The sequence below is a fragment of the Megalobrama amblycephala genome, linkage group LG7, assembly GCF_018812025.1.
Source record: "Megalobrama amblycephala isolate DHTTF-2021 linkage group LG7, ASM1881202v1, whole genome shotgun sequence".
NCBI lineage: Eukaryota > Metazoa > Chordata > Actinopteri > Cypriniformes > Xenocyprididae > Megalobrama > Megalobrama amblycephala.
This window is the reverse complement of record NC_063050.1, coordinates 46286315-46302472: the sequence shown is the minus strand read 5'-3', so window position 1 is coordinate 46302472 and position 16158 is coordinate 46286315. Positions and strand designations below refer to the sequence as shown.

At 38.7% G+C, this 16158-nt stretch overlaps 1 protein-coding gene across 4 annotated transcripts in view; it reads left to right on the top strand.

Annotated features, from left to right (window-relative positions):
- grin2ab (glutamate receptor, ionotropic, N-methyl D-aspartate 2A, b) overlaps positions 1–15632 on the top strand; it is a 123707-nt gene extending 108075 nt beyond the window's left edge. For 3 of the 4 annotated variants that reach the window (XM_048197776.1, XM_048197774.1, XM_048197775.1), the window contains 7 exons: positions 1290–1443; positions 1543–1668; positions 1886–2115; positions 3120–3280; positions 5008–5195; positions 6101–6339; positions 6759–10264. In XM_048197776.1, the coding sequence (XP_048053733.1) occupies positions 1290–1443; positions 1543–1668; positions 1886–2115; positions 3120–3280; positions 5008–5195; positions 6101–6339; positions 6759–8540 (2880 nt within the window). In that variant the 3' untranslated portion in view covers positions 8541–10264. Of the gene's footprint in view, positions 1–1289; positions 1444–1542; positions 1669–1885; positions 2116–3119; positions 3281–5007; positions 5196–6100; positions 6340–6758; positions 10265–11178; positions 11241–11356; positions 11439–15232 lie in introns of those variants that run through there. The other variant, XR_007185910.1, reaches the window with a different exon arrangement.
- The last annotated feature ends 526 nt before the right edge of the window (positions 15633–16158 follow it).

The window sequence follows — 16158 nt, the reverse complement described above, 5'->3', positions numbered from 1 at the left end:
TATCTGTCTATCTATCTATCTATCTATCTATCTATCTATCGGTCAATGGGTTTATCGGTCTATCTATTGGTCTATCTATCATATTTTTATGGCATCCATCCATCCATCCATCCATCCATCCATCCATCCATCCATCGTACTATTTATCTATATAACAGTCTATCTATCTATCTATCTATCTATCTATCTATCTATCTATGTACCGTTCTATCTATCGTTCTATCTATTGTTCGTTTGTTCTATCGTTTGTTCTATCTATCGTTTGTTCTATCCTTTGTTTCTATTTATCCGTCGGTCCGTCCATATCGTTCTATCATTTGTTCTATCTATCTATCTATCTATCTATCTATCTATCTATCTATCTATCTATCTATCTATCGTTCTATCGTTCTATCATTCTATCGTTCTATCGTTCTATCTCTCGTTTGTTCTATCCTTTGTTTCTATTTATCCGTCGGTCCGTCCATATCGTTCTATCATTTGTTCTATCTATCTATCTATCTATCTATCGTTCTATCATTCTATCGTTCTATCTATCGTTTGTTCTATCCTTTGTTTCTATTTATCCGTCGGTCCGTCCATATCGTTCTATCATTCGTTCTATCTATCTATCTATCTATCTATCTATCTATCTATCTATCTATCTATCTATCTATCTATCTATCGTTCTATCATTCTATCGTTCTATCTATTGTTTGTTTGTTCTATCTTTTGTTCTATCCTTTGTTTCTATCTATCTGTCGGTCCGGCCATATCGATCTATCTATCTATCTATCTATCTATCTATCTATCTATCTATCTATCTATCTATCTATCTATCTATCTATCTATCTATCTATCTATCTATCTATCTATCTATCTATCGTTCTATCGTTCTATCTATCGTTCTATCTATCATTTTATCTTTCTATCTATCTATTTGTCATTCGTACTATTTATCTAACGGTCTTTGATATCTATCTATCATTATATCTGTCTTTCTCATTCCCTTGTTCTGTCAGTTGTTCTATCTGTATCTATCCTTCTATCATTCTATCTATCAAAGATCCATCAGTCTATCAATCGTTCTATCTGTCTGTCTATCTATCTATCTATCTATCTATTGGTCAATGGGTTTATCTGTCGGTCTATCTATTGGTCTATCTATCATATTTTTATGGCATCCATCCATCCATCCATCCATCCATCCATCCATCCATCCATCCATCCATCCATCCATCCATGTGTATTTCGGTTTCATTCAGTGTGTTTGCTTTTTCTTGAGGTGTTTTCTCTTCCCTGCCCTGTAGGTATTCAATAAAAAGGCAGTAATGGCCGTGGGCTCATTGACTATAAATGAAGAGCGGTCCGAGGTCATAGACTTCTCTGTCCCATTTGTTGAGACAGGCATCAGCGTGATGGTGTCACGTAGCAATGGAACGGTGTCACCTTCTGCGTTTCTAGGTATTAGATGAAATAATATCTTTGAAATCCCCCTGGAATCTGTGTTTTTCTTATCTCTTCCTTCCCCCATGCATTTCTCAATTCTCTTTCCTCCCTCAGAACCCTTCAGTGCTTCAGTGTGGGTTATGATGTTTGTCATGTTACTCATCGTCACAGCAATCGCTGTATTCCTCTTTGAATTCATCAGTCCGCTCGGTTTCAATAGAAACCTGGCACAGGGCAAAGGTATGATACACAACATCAAACACACAGTCAACCAACCTCTGCTTTTAGATGATCTGAAACAGTCAGTATATATAGTTAAAATTTAAAAACCTGAACATTAAACATTTAAACAATAAGCACCTCGAGTACCTGTAGATCCACAATTCTCTTGTCACTTCCTGCTCACTCCTCAATTCTACTCTTTAACTTTTCCTCTTTCTGTTATACATTTCTGAAGACCCTCATGGACCCTCCTTCACCATTGGTAAGGCAATCTGGCTGCTGTGGGGTCTGGTGTTCAACAACTCCGTCCCAGTACAGAACCCAAGGGGCACTACCAGTAAATTTATTGTATCCGTATGGGCCTTTTTCGCTGTGATTTTCCTGGCCAGCTACACTGCCAACTTGGCTGCCTTTATGATCCAAGAGGAGTTTGTGGACCAAGTCACAGGCCTCAGTGACAGAAAGGTAATTTTTTTGTGTCATGAAATATAGTGAGCTGTCTTACTCTCTACTGCTTCTCTAACCTCTATGTGGATTAGTGTTGTCAAAAATGTCAATATTTCGATATGTAACGATACTGAAATATCTGAAACGTTTCCAATACAATTTTCTTCAGTATCGATACACTCATACCAGTTGCACTTTCTTGCTCTCCTCTCTGACAACGAGTTGACACACACCCGCCTCTTCTCATTCAGTCATCTCATTCACTCCGGTTAAATAGTGTTGGTGTGACCGGGTCTGAATTTTGGCGCGGGATTGCACATAATTCTAGTAATTCCCACAGATTTCGCGCTTATATCCGAAGCGCACATAATAAAGCCACCTCTGAAATACAAGTGCCAAAATGAGCTCTTTTTCACAACTTATTAATGGTCAAATAAATTAAAAAATAATGCCACAGTGACCATCTTGGTGAGTATCAACGTAAACACAGTCGTAAACAGTTCAGGAAGAATATGTAACAGTATTTTCTGAATTTTCAGCAGTGTCACATGATAATATGCTGATGTGCATGCTTACAATTCCTTGTAAATGTAAAAATAGTAAAAAAAAGCAGTTGGTGCTATAGGAAGCTATTTCTACCTAATTTCTACTTTAAAAAATAACTTTTGTTGATGTAAACTTATGTATTCCGTTTGATTCAATGATAATAAATAAGTTCTCTGACTTGAATAAAATTAGTTAATTTAGATGTTACAACATGAAGCGCAGTTTTTAGACTACCTGACAAAATATATTTTACAATGCACATCTAATTGGCAGCTCCCTTGGTTTTGAGAAAGCGTCCGTATGTCATTATAAATTTACAAGATGGAGCGTCTGAACCACACCAGTTTACTAGGTTTATCTCCCTGGATTTATTTCTGTATTTGAGCTGGTATTGATTCTCTCCATGTATCTCTTTAAGCTGCCCTCACAGTTCTCTATGTAATTGATGATTTTTTTTTTCTTTTTCTCTTTCATAGTTTCAGAGTCCCTATTCCTATTCACCACCGTTTCGCTTTGGGACCGTGCCTAATGGGAGCACAGAGCGAAACATCAGGAAAAACTACCCAGACATGCACCAGTACATGGTGAAATACCATCAAACTGGAGTTCAGGATGCACTGGTCAGCCTTAAGACTGGGTATGTCTGGGATATTCAATTTTCTTGCATGGTCAAAAAGGTTATTTTTGTTAGACATAATGTTAATTTTTCTGTGTATATACAATATCTCATAGAAGTGAGTACACCCCTCACATTTTTTTAATATTTTATTATATCTTTTCATGTGACAACACTGAAGAAATGACACTTTGCTACAATGTAAAGTCTTGAGTGTACAGCTTGTATAACAGTGTAAATTTGCTGTCCCCTCAAAATAACTCAATACACAGCCATTAATGTCTAAACCATTGGCCACAAAAGTGAGTACACCCCTAAATAAAAATGTCCAAATTGGGCCCAAAGTGTCAATATTTTGTGTGACCACCAGCACTGCCTTAACCCTCTTGGGCATGGAGTTCACCAGAGCTTCACAGGTTGCCACTGGAGTCCTCTTCCACTCCTCCATGATGACATCATAGAGCTGGTGGATGTTAGAGACCTTGCGCTCCTCCACCTTCCATTTGAGGATGCCCCACAGATGCTCAATAGGGTTTAGGTCTGGAGACAGATCTTTACCCTCAGCTTCTTTAGGCAGTGGTCATGTGGAGGTGTGTTTGGGGTCGTTATCATGTTGGAATACTGCCCTACAACCCAGTCTCCGAAGGGAAGAGATCATGCTCTGCTCATTCATGGTTCCCTCAATGAACTGAGATCATGAACATAGAGAACCGCTGAGATCCCAGTGCCGGCAGCACTCACGCAGCCCCAGACCATGACACTCCTACCACCATGCTTGACTGTAGGCAAGACACACTTGTCTTTGTACTCCTCACCTGGTTGCCACCACACACGCTTGACACCATCTGAACCAAATCAGTTTATCTTGGTCTCATCAGACCACAGGACATGATTCCAGTAATCCATGTCCTTAGTCTGTTTGTCTACAGCAAACTGTTTGTGGGCTTTCTTGTGCATCATCTTTAGAAGAGGCTTCCTTCTGGGACGATAGCCATGCAGACCAATTTGATGCAGTGTGCGGCGTATGGTCTGAGCACTGACAGGCTGACCCCCCACCCCTTCAACCTCTGCAGCAATGCTGGCAGCACTCATACGTCTATTTCCCAAACACAACCTCTGGATATGACGCTGAACACGTGCACTCAACTTCTTTGGTCGACCATGACGAGGCCTGTTCTGAGTGGAACCTGTCCTGTTAAACCGCTGTATGGTCTTGGCCACCATGCTGCAGCTCAGTTTCAGGGTCTTGGCAATCTTCTTATAGCCTACGCCATCTTTATGTAAAGCAACAATTCTTTTTTTCAGACCCTCAGAGAGTTCTTTGCCATGAGGTGCCATGTTGAACTTCCAGTGACCAGTATGAGAGAGTGAGAGCAATAACACCAAATTTAACACACCTGCTCCCCAATCACACCTGAGACCTTGTAACACTAACGAGTCACATGACACGGGGGAGAGAAAATGGCTAATTGGGCCCAATTTGGACATTTTCATTTAGGGGTGTACTCACTTTTGTGGCCAGCGGTTTAGACATTAATGGCTGTGTGCACAGTTATTTTGAGGGGACAGCAAATTTACACTGTTGTACAAGCTGTACACTCACTACTTTACATTGTAGCAAAGTGTCATTTCTTCAGTGTTGTCACATGAAAAGATATACTAAAATATTTACAAAAATGTGAGGGGTGTACTCACTTCTGTGAGATACTGTATATAGAAGCCAATAATTTTGCTTTTGTTTTATTCAGTAAACTGGATGCTTTCATATATGATGCGGCTGTGCTCAACTATATGGCGGGGCGTGATGATGGCTGTAAGCTAGTAACTATTGGCAGTGGCTACATCTTTGCCACAACAGGATATGGTATTGCCCTGCAGAAAGGATCCTACTGGAAACGGCTGGTCGACCTTGCTATCCTCGGGATCATTGGAGATGGTAAGTGTTTTTCTGATATTCTCTCTTGTTATTCCACATATCTCTTGACCTCTGTATTAAACACTATCTCTGTTCCAAACCTTAGTAAGATTCCTTGCTCTCTACATTGGCAGCATTCTAAATGAAATGGAATTATTTATTTAAAACACTGTTAACGCTCACCCAGATGCATAGCATGAAGAGCATGATTTGGATAGATTTTAACTAAGTGCATGTTATTGACGCAATACTCTGATAAGCACAAAACATACATAGCACACACAAATATTTAAGGGATAATGTACAGTTAGTCATCATTATTACAAATAACTATATAATAACTATTTTTCACTCAATACTCAATTCACAATACTACTGTTTTACTGCATTTTTGATCAAATGCAGCCTTGGAGAGCATAAGAGACATACAAACCCCACATTTTTGAATGGTAGAACAAAGTGAGCAACTATAGTGTAAGAGATTGATAGCCAAATATGCAAAGCAATCATTATTAAAGCAGTCATTATTAAAAAAAAAAATTTGACAGCAGAATGCTGTTATCAACCAATCAGAATGAAATATTCAAGGTGTGAAATAATGGTTAAAGTACTTAATTTAATGAACCTAATGTACCATTTTCTTATTATGGATGTAAAATTTCATAGAGCTTGTAGTGCTTTAGAGAGATGCTGCTTTAAAATGTATTTAAAAAAAGATAATTATTTGATTGTTTATTTTTCATTTATTTAATACAGTATCTCACAAGGCAACATTATTTTGCTCCCTATTTAACAGCCTTTATGTCGGGAACTTGCCTGAAATGCTTAAAAATGCTGCCCAGGTAAACAGCTCGCTAGTGTTTGGAACAGAGCCAGCCTGTTTTTCTGTGCATAAGTATTAGCTGTGATTTTGTGTTGTGTATTAGGTGAGATGGAGGAGCTGGAGGCCCAATGGCTGACTGGTATTTGTCATAATGAGAAGAATGAAGTGATGAGCAGTCAGCTGGATGTGGATAATATGGCTGGTGTGTTCTATATGCTTGCGGCTGCCATGGCTCTGTCGCTAATTACTTTTGTCTGGGAGCACCTCTTCTACTGGAGGCTACGTTACTGTTTCACTGGTCTCTGTTCTGGTCGGCCAGGAATGCTCTTCACTATCAGCAGGGTATGTTCGCAGAAACACTACGGTAAATTAACTAGAGAGACTCCGTTGCTGAAGGCAACCATTATCTGCTCAATCTTGACATATTAACATGTCATGGTGGCTGTTTACCACAAACGTCTTAAAGAGTAGGGATTGCGGCTTATGTGCTGACAAACACATTTTTTGCTGTTGAATAAGAAAGAGCTTATATAACAGAATGTAATAGCCCCAGCCACTGTCTCTAGAATAAAGTTACAGGGTGCGGTTGTTTGTCACAGCAGGATATATTACTTTATTCCATAGCTTTATAGAGTTTCAGAACCCAGAAAAAATACAGCGAGACTATATTGAGAAATATTGTGCTAATATATACTTTTTGGTGTTAGCCTCCACTTATGAACTTCTTTCTGTTAATCTTTCTGTCCCCATTCCGCCTATAGGGGATTTGGAGTTGTATTCACGGTGTCCACATCGAAATGAAGAAAGCCCCAGAGTTGGGCTTCAGCCCTCAGGCCAACATGTTGCACCTTCTGAAATCGGCTAAAGAGATCACCACCCTTGGAGTTACCTCACCTAAACGCCCCGTGACTAGCATTCTCCCTCCTACCCCGGGCTTGTTGGAAATTATGGGCGGAGGAAAAGGTAACAACCTTGCCCAGAAAAACATGCCCTATAGCAATGCCAGCACCATGCTCAGCAACCGTCACAAAGAGCCACTTAACAACACTCTTTTGCCAGGGCAACGTGCCCTGAGCTTGACGGATGCTCAGCCAGGTGTTGCTGGAAACGGTGGCTCAGGAGGTGGAGGTGAGACCATACGACCTCCTGCCTCCAAGCCACGTGCTCTGTGGAAGAAATCTGTGGAGACCCTACGGCAGAACCAAGGACCTGGGGGAAATTCCCCACCATCTGTCCCGCAGCCTACTGAAACCCTGCCTATGAAGAGCCAGCGCTACCTGCCCGAAGATGCACCTGCCCGCTCAGATATGTCAGATTGCTCTGGTCGGGTGGAATTGCAAAAGCAGCACAAGGTAAAAGAAACGGTTCGAAAACGGAACCGCCTACCGCGGGACCTGAGCGACGTGGAGCTTTCAACATTGCGGAGCCAGCCCAGCCAGCAGAGCAACCACAGCGCTCAGATCTACTCTCAGAGCAGCCAGGGGAGTCAGATTTTTACCATTGACTCCATTGACCAGGAGCATGGGCTGCACTACCCAGATATCTTCAGCGACCACCGTGACAACAAGCACCGACCAACCTCTTCTTCCGAGCAGCAGCCAATTCTGCAGCTCAACAGCAGTCTGCTCTCCCAGGCCCATGAACCGGACGTGATGCAAACCGCCATTGCAAAGGATAAAAAATACAACACATATGGAAAGCCCGGCGGGGCAGGGAGCATTGCCGGCGGGCCTGGTTCTACTCAGGATCCACGACAGACACACTGCCGTAGCTGCCTGTCGAAAGTGTCCAGTTACTCTGGGCTTTACACTGTACGGTCCCCTCAGTATCGCTGCGATGCCTGCCTGCACTCTGGAAACCTGTACGACATCAGCGAAGACCAGTTCCTCCATCCAGATGGACGGGGCACCGGCGGCGGAAGTGTTGACAGGGCCTTCTCTCCTTTTATCCCCCAGCCTGATGCTTCCTTCACAGCCTATCTTCCCCAGAGTGACCAAGAGGGCGACGGTCTTATTAGTCACTACCAGAACGAAGGCGTAATCATCCGCCAGCACTCGTACGAAAACCTGCCTCAGAAGAGTACCTCGCGGCGAGTCAGCCTGCAGGACAACACGCCGTATGCCAACATTCCCTCGGCGACTCTGATCCCAGACAAGCCCCTAAAAAATCAGTCAGTGCACCTAAACCACACGCTCGCGGGAATGGGTGTCAGTGGACTCGGGATTGGCCGTCGCAGCAAGTCGATGTATCCAGCACGCCCGACGGAAAACCCCTTTCTCCAGACGCTCCGTGACGACCAGCGTCTAGCTCATGGCCGCAGCTCCACAGACATTTATAAGCAACTGGTGCCGCTCACATTAGGCCAGGCTGATGGCAATGTGCTCGGAGTGGGGATGGCTACCCCTGACCTCTATTACCCCGAGCATGTGATGCCTTATGTAGCCCCTCCCCCTGTCGGCACATACACTGCCCCCAGGGCAATGAGCGCTGGGGGCGCTCGGCGCGTCTACAAGAGGATGCCGAGCATCGAATCTGATGTCTGATAGGGAGAGAGGTTTGAGAGACTATGAAAAGACATGCATGGATATTTCCACCAGGATATGGCTTAACCGTGGAACTCTTGGCAGGATTGAAAAGCTTTATGACTTTAAAGCAAGCAAGTTTGGAATATATTTTGTTTCCCTTCTTGGACTTATCTGTCTGAACAGAAACCAGAGTTCAACTTTACATCAGGTCCTCCCCTCTAGTCGAGCGGCAGCTCTGTGTCTTCCAGAAAACATCAGAAATGGTGGGCAGGACGCTCTCGCGCCTTCGAGCGAAGGAAGAGCAGTGAAAGCTGCTTGGAAGTACCAGGGGCAGCTCCAAAGAGTTTCCTTTTTCACGCAACATGAGCAACCAAAAAATTGAATAAATAAAACATACGTGAATATCCACATTCTGCACTTTTACACACACACACACACACACAAAAAATACACATGCACATGCAAGAGGCACAAACAATACATGATCTCAAACCACTGAAAGAACAACGTTAGGTATAATAATAGAATCTCTCTTAGCCAAAAAATGTAATAGCATACATGACAGGTGTGCACTTGCACACAATGACATGCTCTGAAATAAATAATTGCTAAGCAGATCCAAACCTGATTGAGTTTATGGAAAGGTGGCAGAACATCTGTTACATTGTTTGAACGGCTTATAAATGCATGTACGAATGCATTTCGATGCAAGAGCTGCACTGAGGCACAGTCCACAAAGACTGCTCAGCTGAAAGATTAGATTTCCATTCCAGTCTGTGACAAAATGCACTACCTGAATGATTAGTCTCGGGTGTAATCTCTGAAATAAAGTATGTTAGAGAATTTCAGAGAAGGAAATCTTGGTGCACACAAGGCCTGCGACTCGTTCGTGTCTCTGAGGACACCAAGAGGAAAAAGTCTTTGACCCTCCCCACCCTTGAATCTGTCCGTACCTTGCCTGCATGCAGAGCTCAAATGCAGGAAAACACTCCTCTGCTCACAGCACAACAGTGTAGTAAGTGTCAGTGTTCATTCATCTAAATTTTATCATCTTGAGCATATTTCTATAGTTGTCTAGAATATTGAAAAAAGTGATAGTCGATTTTTACACAGTTTTATACACTGCCAAATATTTGAAAAAGGTGTGCAAAGTATATTTATGAGACGGGAGGAAAAGAAATGCAGGGAAGTGACAGAAAAAGAGGTTTACCGTCTTTTTTGTGGCCGCAAGGGACTCGGAGAAGACGTAGACAATATAAAAGCCCACACCACCTAATGATGTCAATACAGAACCACCGAGAGTTAAAAAATTCCTGTTTGCCTCAAACACACAAACACATCACTTCCTGTAGAATCCAACCACAAACTCATACTTCACAAATATTTTTGGTTGTTTTGAATTATAATGGTCGTTCCAGCGATATGCACAATATCAGGTTGCAATATTATATTTATGTATGAAATTTCCTAGTTTTAATATGTTTTATTATTAGTTCTTCATTTTATGAATTGTTATACATGTGGAATTAATTTATTAATGTGATTTAATTGCGTATATATTTAAAAGGAAAAAAAGATAACAGCATGTTAATCTTCTCTATGGTCAAACTTTTAGAATTGTTCTTTTTGATTTTGATGTGAATGGGAGTATATGTTTACAGTGAATGTGAAAATATGGATTCATCTCAGATGTGATTTTGATTCTCATTTGAATACAAACATAAAACTGTCGTATGACCAAATGTTAACTGGATCAACTTTCTTTGCTGTGTTTCAGTAAATGCTGTGTCTGAAGCAAGTGAGGTTAACATTTCAGGGTATATGGGTTTCAGACTTACCACAACAAAAGAGTTTGAAAATAATAAAGAGTATATATTGTGGCTTTAGAAAAGAAAAAAAAAAAATTCATAAGGTCAATCTGTCATATGCTACACGCTTGCCTCTCTCCATTTTGGTTCTGCCGATGTATCTGGGCAGTCATTCTTGTGTTTACACTCCCAAGAAATATTCAAATTAGCTGTTTGTTTTTAACCTCATTAATGTCTACGAAATACTAGCATATTCATATTTCATATCGGCCTCCATGGAGAAGGCCTTGTTTGTGTGCATCAACATCTCACTTGAATGTAGACAACAACATCCAGATCCAAGACACCATAGTAGGACAATTCAATGTCAAGAGTAGATGGGTTGTGGTTAGATTGTAGTGGTTTACACAACTAGTATGAGTTTGTATTTACAGGTAGATTTGAACTTCGTCTGAATAAATCTATTTGCACATTGATCTGTTTTACATCATTTGCATCACTTTAATTATGCAAATTATTAAAAACTAATTAAAAACTAATTTACACTAGCTTGATTCCCTGTCTAGTACAATTGATTGTTAAAATAGTTAATAATGTTAAATTATGCTAATTGAGTTTTATTCCTCAAAAACATTGCGCTGTATTCCTACAATTCCTACCCATGTGGAATTGGATTTGTCATTAAAAAAAAAAAAAAAAATGCTTGTTAAAACCACATGTAGACCTGAGAGTATAGAGTCAGCTGAAAACAGACATGATAGCCAAATGAGTGCAACATATTATTATTTGTATTGTTTTGACATGCATTCATTTCACTGGATGAGAAAATTATATTTATTTTTTTCCAGCAGGTTGTTTAGCAGACAGCAAGTCATTTTTGTACCGCAAAAGAAAATGTCAAATGAAAACGGTGAGATGTAACTACTTCCTTTTTTCAGAGTCTCCCTTTAAATATATCTTTACTGTCACTTGAGACTATTTAGGCTATTTTGAAATGACCAGTAACAGTATGTTTCATTCTTTTAGGTGAAATTTAAATATGCAAGTATTCAAAAGATCAAACTGACAGGTTGGCAGATGAGTAGTCCCCTGCTAGTGAAGCTAAAAGGTAGTTTTTCACATATTTTGGTCAATGGGCATAACAGTGGATTTTTGCTTCATAAAATGAAGCTTGATATGAAATTGTTTTTCTTTAAACCCAATTGCAGAAAACTACTGTTTTTTTGTTAATGAGCTAACTTATAGTCACTGGAAAACTGCTAATCACATTACCACTTCTCAAATAGCAAACAGGAAATCTTGTGCGGTGCTTATCCATGCAAAAAAACATTGCCACAATGTCAGGGTATTGTGAGGGGACAGGAAGTAACCATTCAGAATGCCCTAGCAACCAAAGTCTCCATGGCCCTGTTTAAGATGTGTTTTGGTTGATCGGACACAAGTGGATGAGGGAGACACATACCCCTTTATACCTGGTGTTTTATTCCATCTCTTTTTTCCACTTTCAACCACTTCTGTCCTGATTTCTTCGAGGGGAGCATCTATGGGCGGGTAAATGTATAGTTTTTTTTTTCATATCTTTCCATCTAATGGACAAAATAGGCTTGCACAATTAACATATGAACATGCACGGAGGCGACAGAAAAACACACTGAGAGCATCAGCTTTCATTTCTGCTCTGATAGCTGCAAGATCAGCCAAATGCTGTGAGTGCGTGTTAGAAATCAGGAATGGCGAGAGAACATCGTGCTTGGTACATTTTTCATCTTTAAACCAAACTTGGGTCTTAAGTCGACAAAATTTAAATCCCGTCTGGCTAGCGTACTTTCCCATAATGTTTATGCGTTAGGTGGCGAGTAGGCGGTCTTTTGCAGCTGTTCGAACACATTCAACCACATGAGCGATCGAATGCATTTTCGACTACCTCAGGAAGTGGTCGAAAGTGGACAGGCTCAAAACGTTTTAGACCCCGTTTACACCTGTATGTAGTGTCATCCACTTGTGATCCGGTCAAACAAAATGCATCTTAATACCAAGTGTGAACAGGGCCTATGATATTCCTGTCTGTAGATTTTCTTGGGTCTCTCCTTCAGTGTAAGTCAAAGGGAAGTTTTCACCAAATTTATCGTCCAGCTGATGAAAATTGTAAGCATGACCGATTCGAAAAATAATTTTTAGCTCTCCTTAAAGAATTTGTTCACTTTAAAATGAAAATTACCCCAAGCTTTACTCACCCTCAAGCCATCCTAGGTGTATATGACTTTCTTCTTTCTGATGAACACACTCAAAAGTTAATGAATTTCCTAGTGCATCCAAACTTTATAATGGCAGTGAACAGGACCAACGAGTATGAAGCTCAAGAAAGTGCATCCATCCATCATAAATGTACTCCACACGACTCCGGGGAGTAAATAAAGGTCTTTTGAAGCAAAGTGATATTTAACAAACTATAAAGTAAAATACCTAGCTTCCGCCAGACCCCCTTACATATTCAACTTACAGAAATTACTTTTGTAATTTAAATACGGAAGGCGTAGGATGTAGTGTAAGCGCTTTGAACTGCGAGAGTTTTACACGTTCTTTGTAAGTTGAACATGGAATGTGGAAGTTAAATATTTTACTTTATAACTTGTTAAATATAGATATTTTTCTTACACAAACGCATTGCTTCTCTTCAGAAGGCCTTTATTAACCCCCTGGGGCCGTGTGAAGTACGTCTGGATGCACTTTCTTGAGCTTCAAACTCATTGGTCCTGTTCACTGCCATTATAAAGCTCAGATGCGTCAGGATGTTTATTAATATACCTTCGATTGTGTTCCTCAGAAAGAAGAAAGTCATATACACCTAGGATGGCTTGAGGGTGAGTAAAGCTTGGGGTAATTTTCATTTTAAAGTGAACTAGTCCTTTAATAAATCAAACGATTTGAGGTATATACTGTAATTTGTGCTAAGGAACCTCTGTGTTTCTGTATGTAACAAAGGCTAACATATTGGTAGTATCAGTAACTAATATAACCTATTTAATGCTGACAATCTGCAGCAATTTTTTTTTTCCTGATCTGTCGAAATATTACCATCACTCTACACAATTTGCATCTGTCATAAGCCTGGTCATGTTGTTACAGAGAAACGTATGAAATAGCCCATTCCTTTTAAAGGAAACAAAATGACGTTGATAACCACTACATGATGGGCTTTTGGCAGATCTTTCAAAACAACTTTGCATTGGATTTTATTCTTTTTTCTGTAATATGTAGTTGCCAAAAGACACTGACAAATCTGGCATCTCATGGCACAATAATTGGCTCAGAATGCTCTGAATCCAGCACAACTATTATTCATAAATTCATAAGAGTTAGAATATTTGTGCAAGGTAAACTATATAGTACAAGTAGGTTGAAGTACTGTAGTATAGACTTTGATGTGTGTGTGTGTGTGTGTGTGTGTGTGTGTGTGTGTGTGTGTGTGTGTGTGTGTGTGTGTGTGTGTGTGTGTACACTGGCAGTAGACAAATGCTGTTTGTTCTCTTGTTCCTTCAGATGTCCAAAACTAGTATGTGTGAAGACTGTATGTGATTTTTTGGGTAGATAGTAAGACAATGTCTCTGAATAATCGTTCAGATTAATATAATTGAACAGTCCAACTGTCCTGGTTAAAGGTGAAGTGTGTAACTTAATTAGATGTTAAAACTGGTTTCAAAACATTACTCTGAGTATCCCAACCAGCTTGATACACCAACATTAACTCAACATTCTGTGCACTGTTAAAAAAATAAAATAAAATAAAAATAAATTGTTGTTTCAACTTTAAAAATTGTTATGCTGCCTTAAAATTTTAAGTTTAGTCAACTTAAATATTCAAGTTATCACTTACCACCACTTCACATTTAAAGTTGACTAATCTTAAAATTTTAAGGCAGCATGCAAACTTTTTTTAAGTTGAATCAACTTTTTTTTTTCTTTTTTTACAGTGTGGCCCAACCAATGGAGGATGGTGGGAGTTTTCGGAAAACTGTTTAAATACAATATTTTTGGCCCCACTTTATATTAAGTGGCCTTAACTACTATGTACTTGCATTTAAATTAATCATTTGATACAATGCACTTATTGTGTACATACATGTTTTTACATTGTACTTATTTTAAAAACACCTGCATGTAATTACATCTGTAATTAATTTCCGTTATTACATTTATAATTACACTGTTGACCCATCCCTTACACCTTACCCCTACCCTTAAACCCACCCATACCACCAAAGCTTTCCCTAACCTTACCCATATCCCACCTCAATAGCAGCACAAGTGTTTTGCAATTCAATATGAACCCATAAGTACATTGTACTTATTTTTTGATGTAAGTACATAGTAGTTAAGGCCACTTAATATAAAGTGGGACCAAATTTTTTTATAATATTCATTTGGTGGCACAGAAATTACACACTTCAGCTTTAATAGCATTTTAATATGCAATCACTCTGAGTTCTACAATATCAAAGCTGAATTGAAAAAAAAAAAAAAATCTTTCATTTTATTATAAATCAATATTTATATGCAGAATGTTACTCAAAATCAGTTTGGTTTTTTCCGCTCAAATTAAATGTTGAATAAAATTCAGAAAAAGGCAGGTAGACTTGTTTCGCAGTTTTAGAATGTTTTAACAAGCATTCACTTGCCTTTGGCTGAATGGTACCATTTAAAGACAGAATAATACATGTTCAGACATATTTCTTAACATTTTTCTCCATAATGGTTATTCATAATGTTTATGCATGTTTTATGATGTTTTATGTATTCATTAAGACCCTTTGGTCTGAAATAAAGGACAGTGGTAATTTCTAATATTATTTCTCTATCACTGTTTTTCATGGAGGCTTAAAGACCACTTTGTATGCTTTACAGATTTTAACCAGTTGTGACCTACAATTTCTTGAGAGTACTTTAATGGCAGGGAATGCACTTCATGAAAGAACCTCAATGGGAGGATGTAAGTGCACTACAGAACTGTTTGATTTTCAATGCTATAATTTATAATGACTCGGGTTGCCATTTGACACACTTTAGGCCATAATGCAGCATTATATGATTTCAGCCCATGTAATTGATACAAAGCATGATATGTGAATGAAATGGACAAAAAGTATATGCCTCAGCTTAAGGTTAGAATTATATACTTTCATTTAAAACTACTGTTTTTTTTATTTGATTTGATCTTCTCTATTATTTTTTATTTTTCGTTAACACTTTACAATAAGGTTCATTAGTTAAACATTAGTTAATGTATTAACTATCATGAACTAACCATGAGCAATACATTTGTTACTGTATTTACTAATCTTCGTTAACGTTAAGGAAAATGCAGTTGTTCATTGTTTATTCATGTTAGCTCACAGTGCATTAACTAATGTTAACAAGATTTTAATAATTACTAAATGTTGAAATTAACATTAACAAAGATTAATAAATGCTGTATAAGTGCAGTTCATTATTAGTTCATATTAACTAATGTAGTTAACTAATGAACCTTGTTGTAAAGTTTAACCTATTTTTCTTTTGACAGTTACATTTATACTTATTTAAGTATGTGATATTTACAGTTGGATTTTACTTTCTTTTATAGCAATTCAGTGTTATTAGTATTATTTATGTACTATTATTATATTTATTACTATTTTTAGCCTTTTTTCTTTACAGTTTTTACATCTTTCAGTTTTCATTTTAATGTTAATGCTTATGTAATTTTTTATATTAGTTTTGTTTATTTTAAATATATTTAGCTAATTTTTTTCATTTTTTTTTTGCAATTATTTCTAATTTCCATTTAAGTT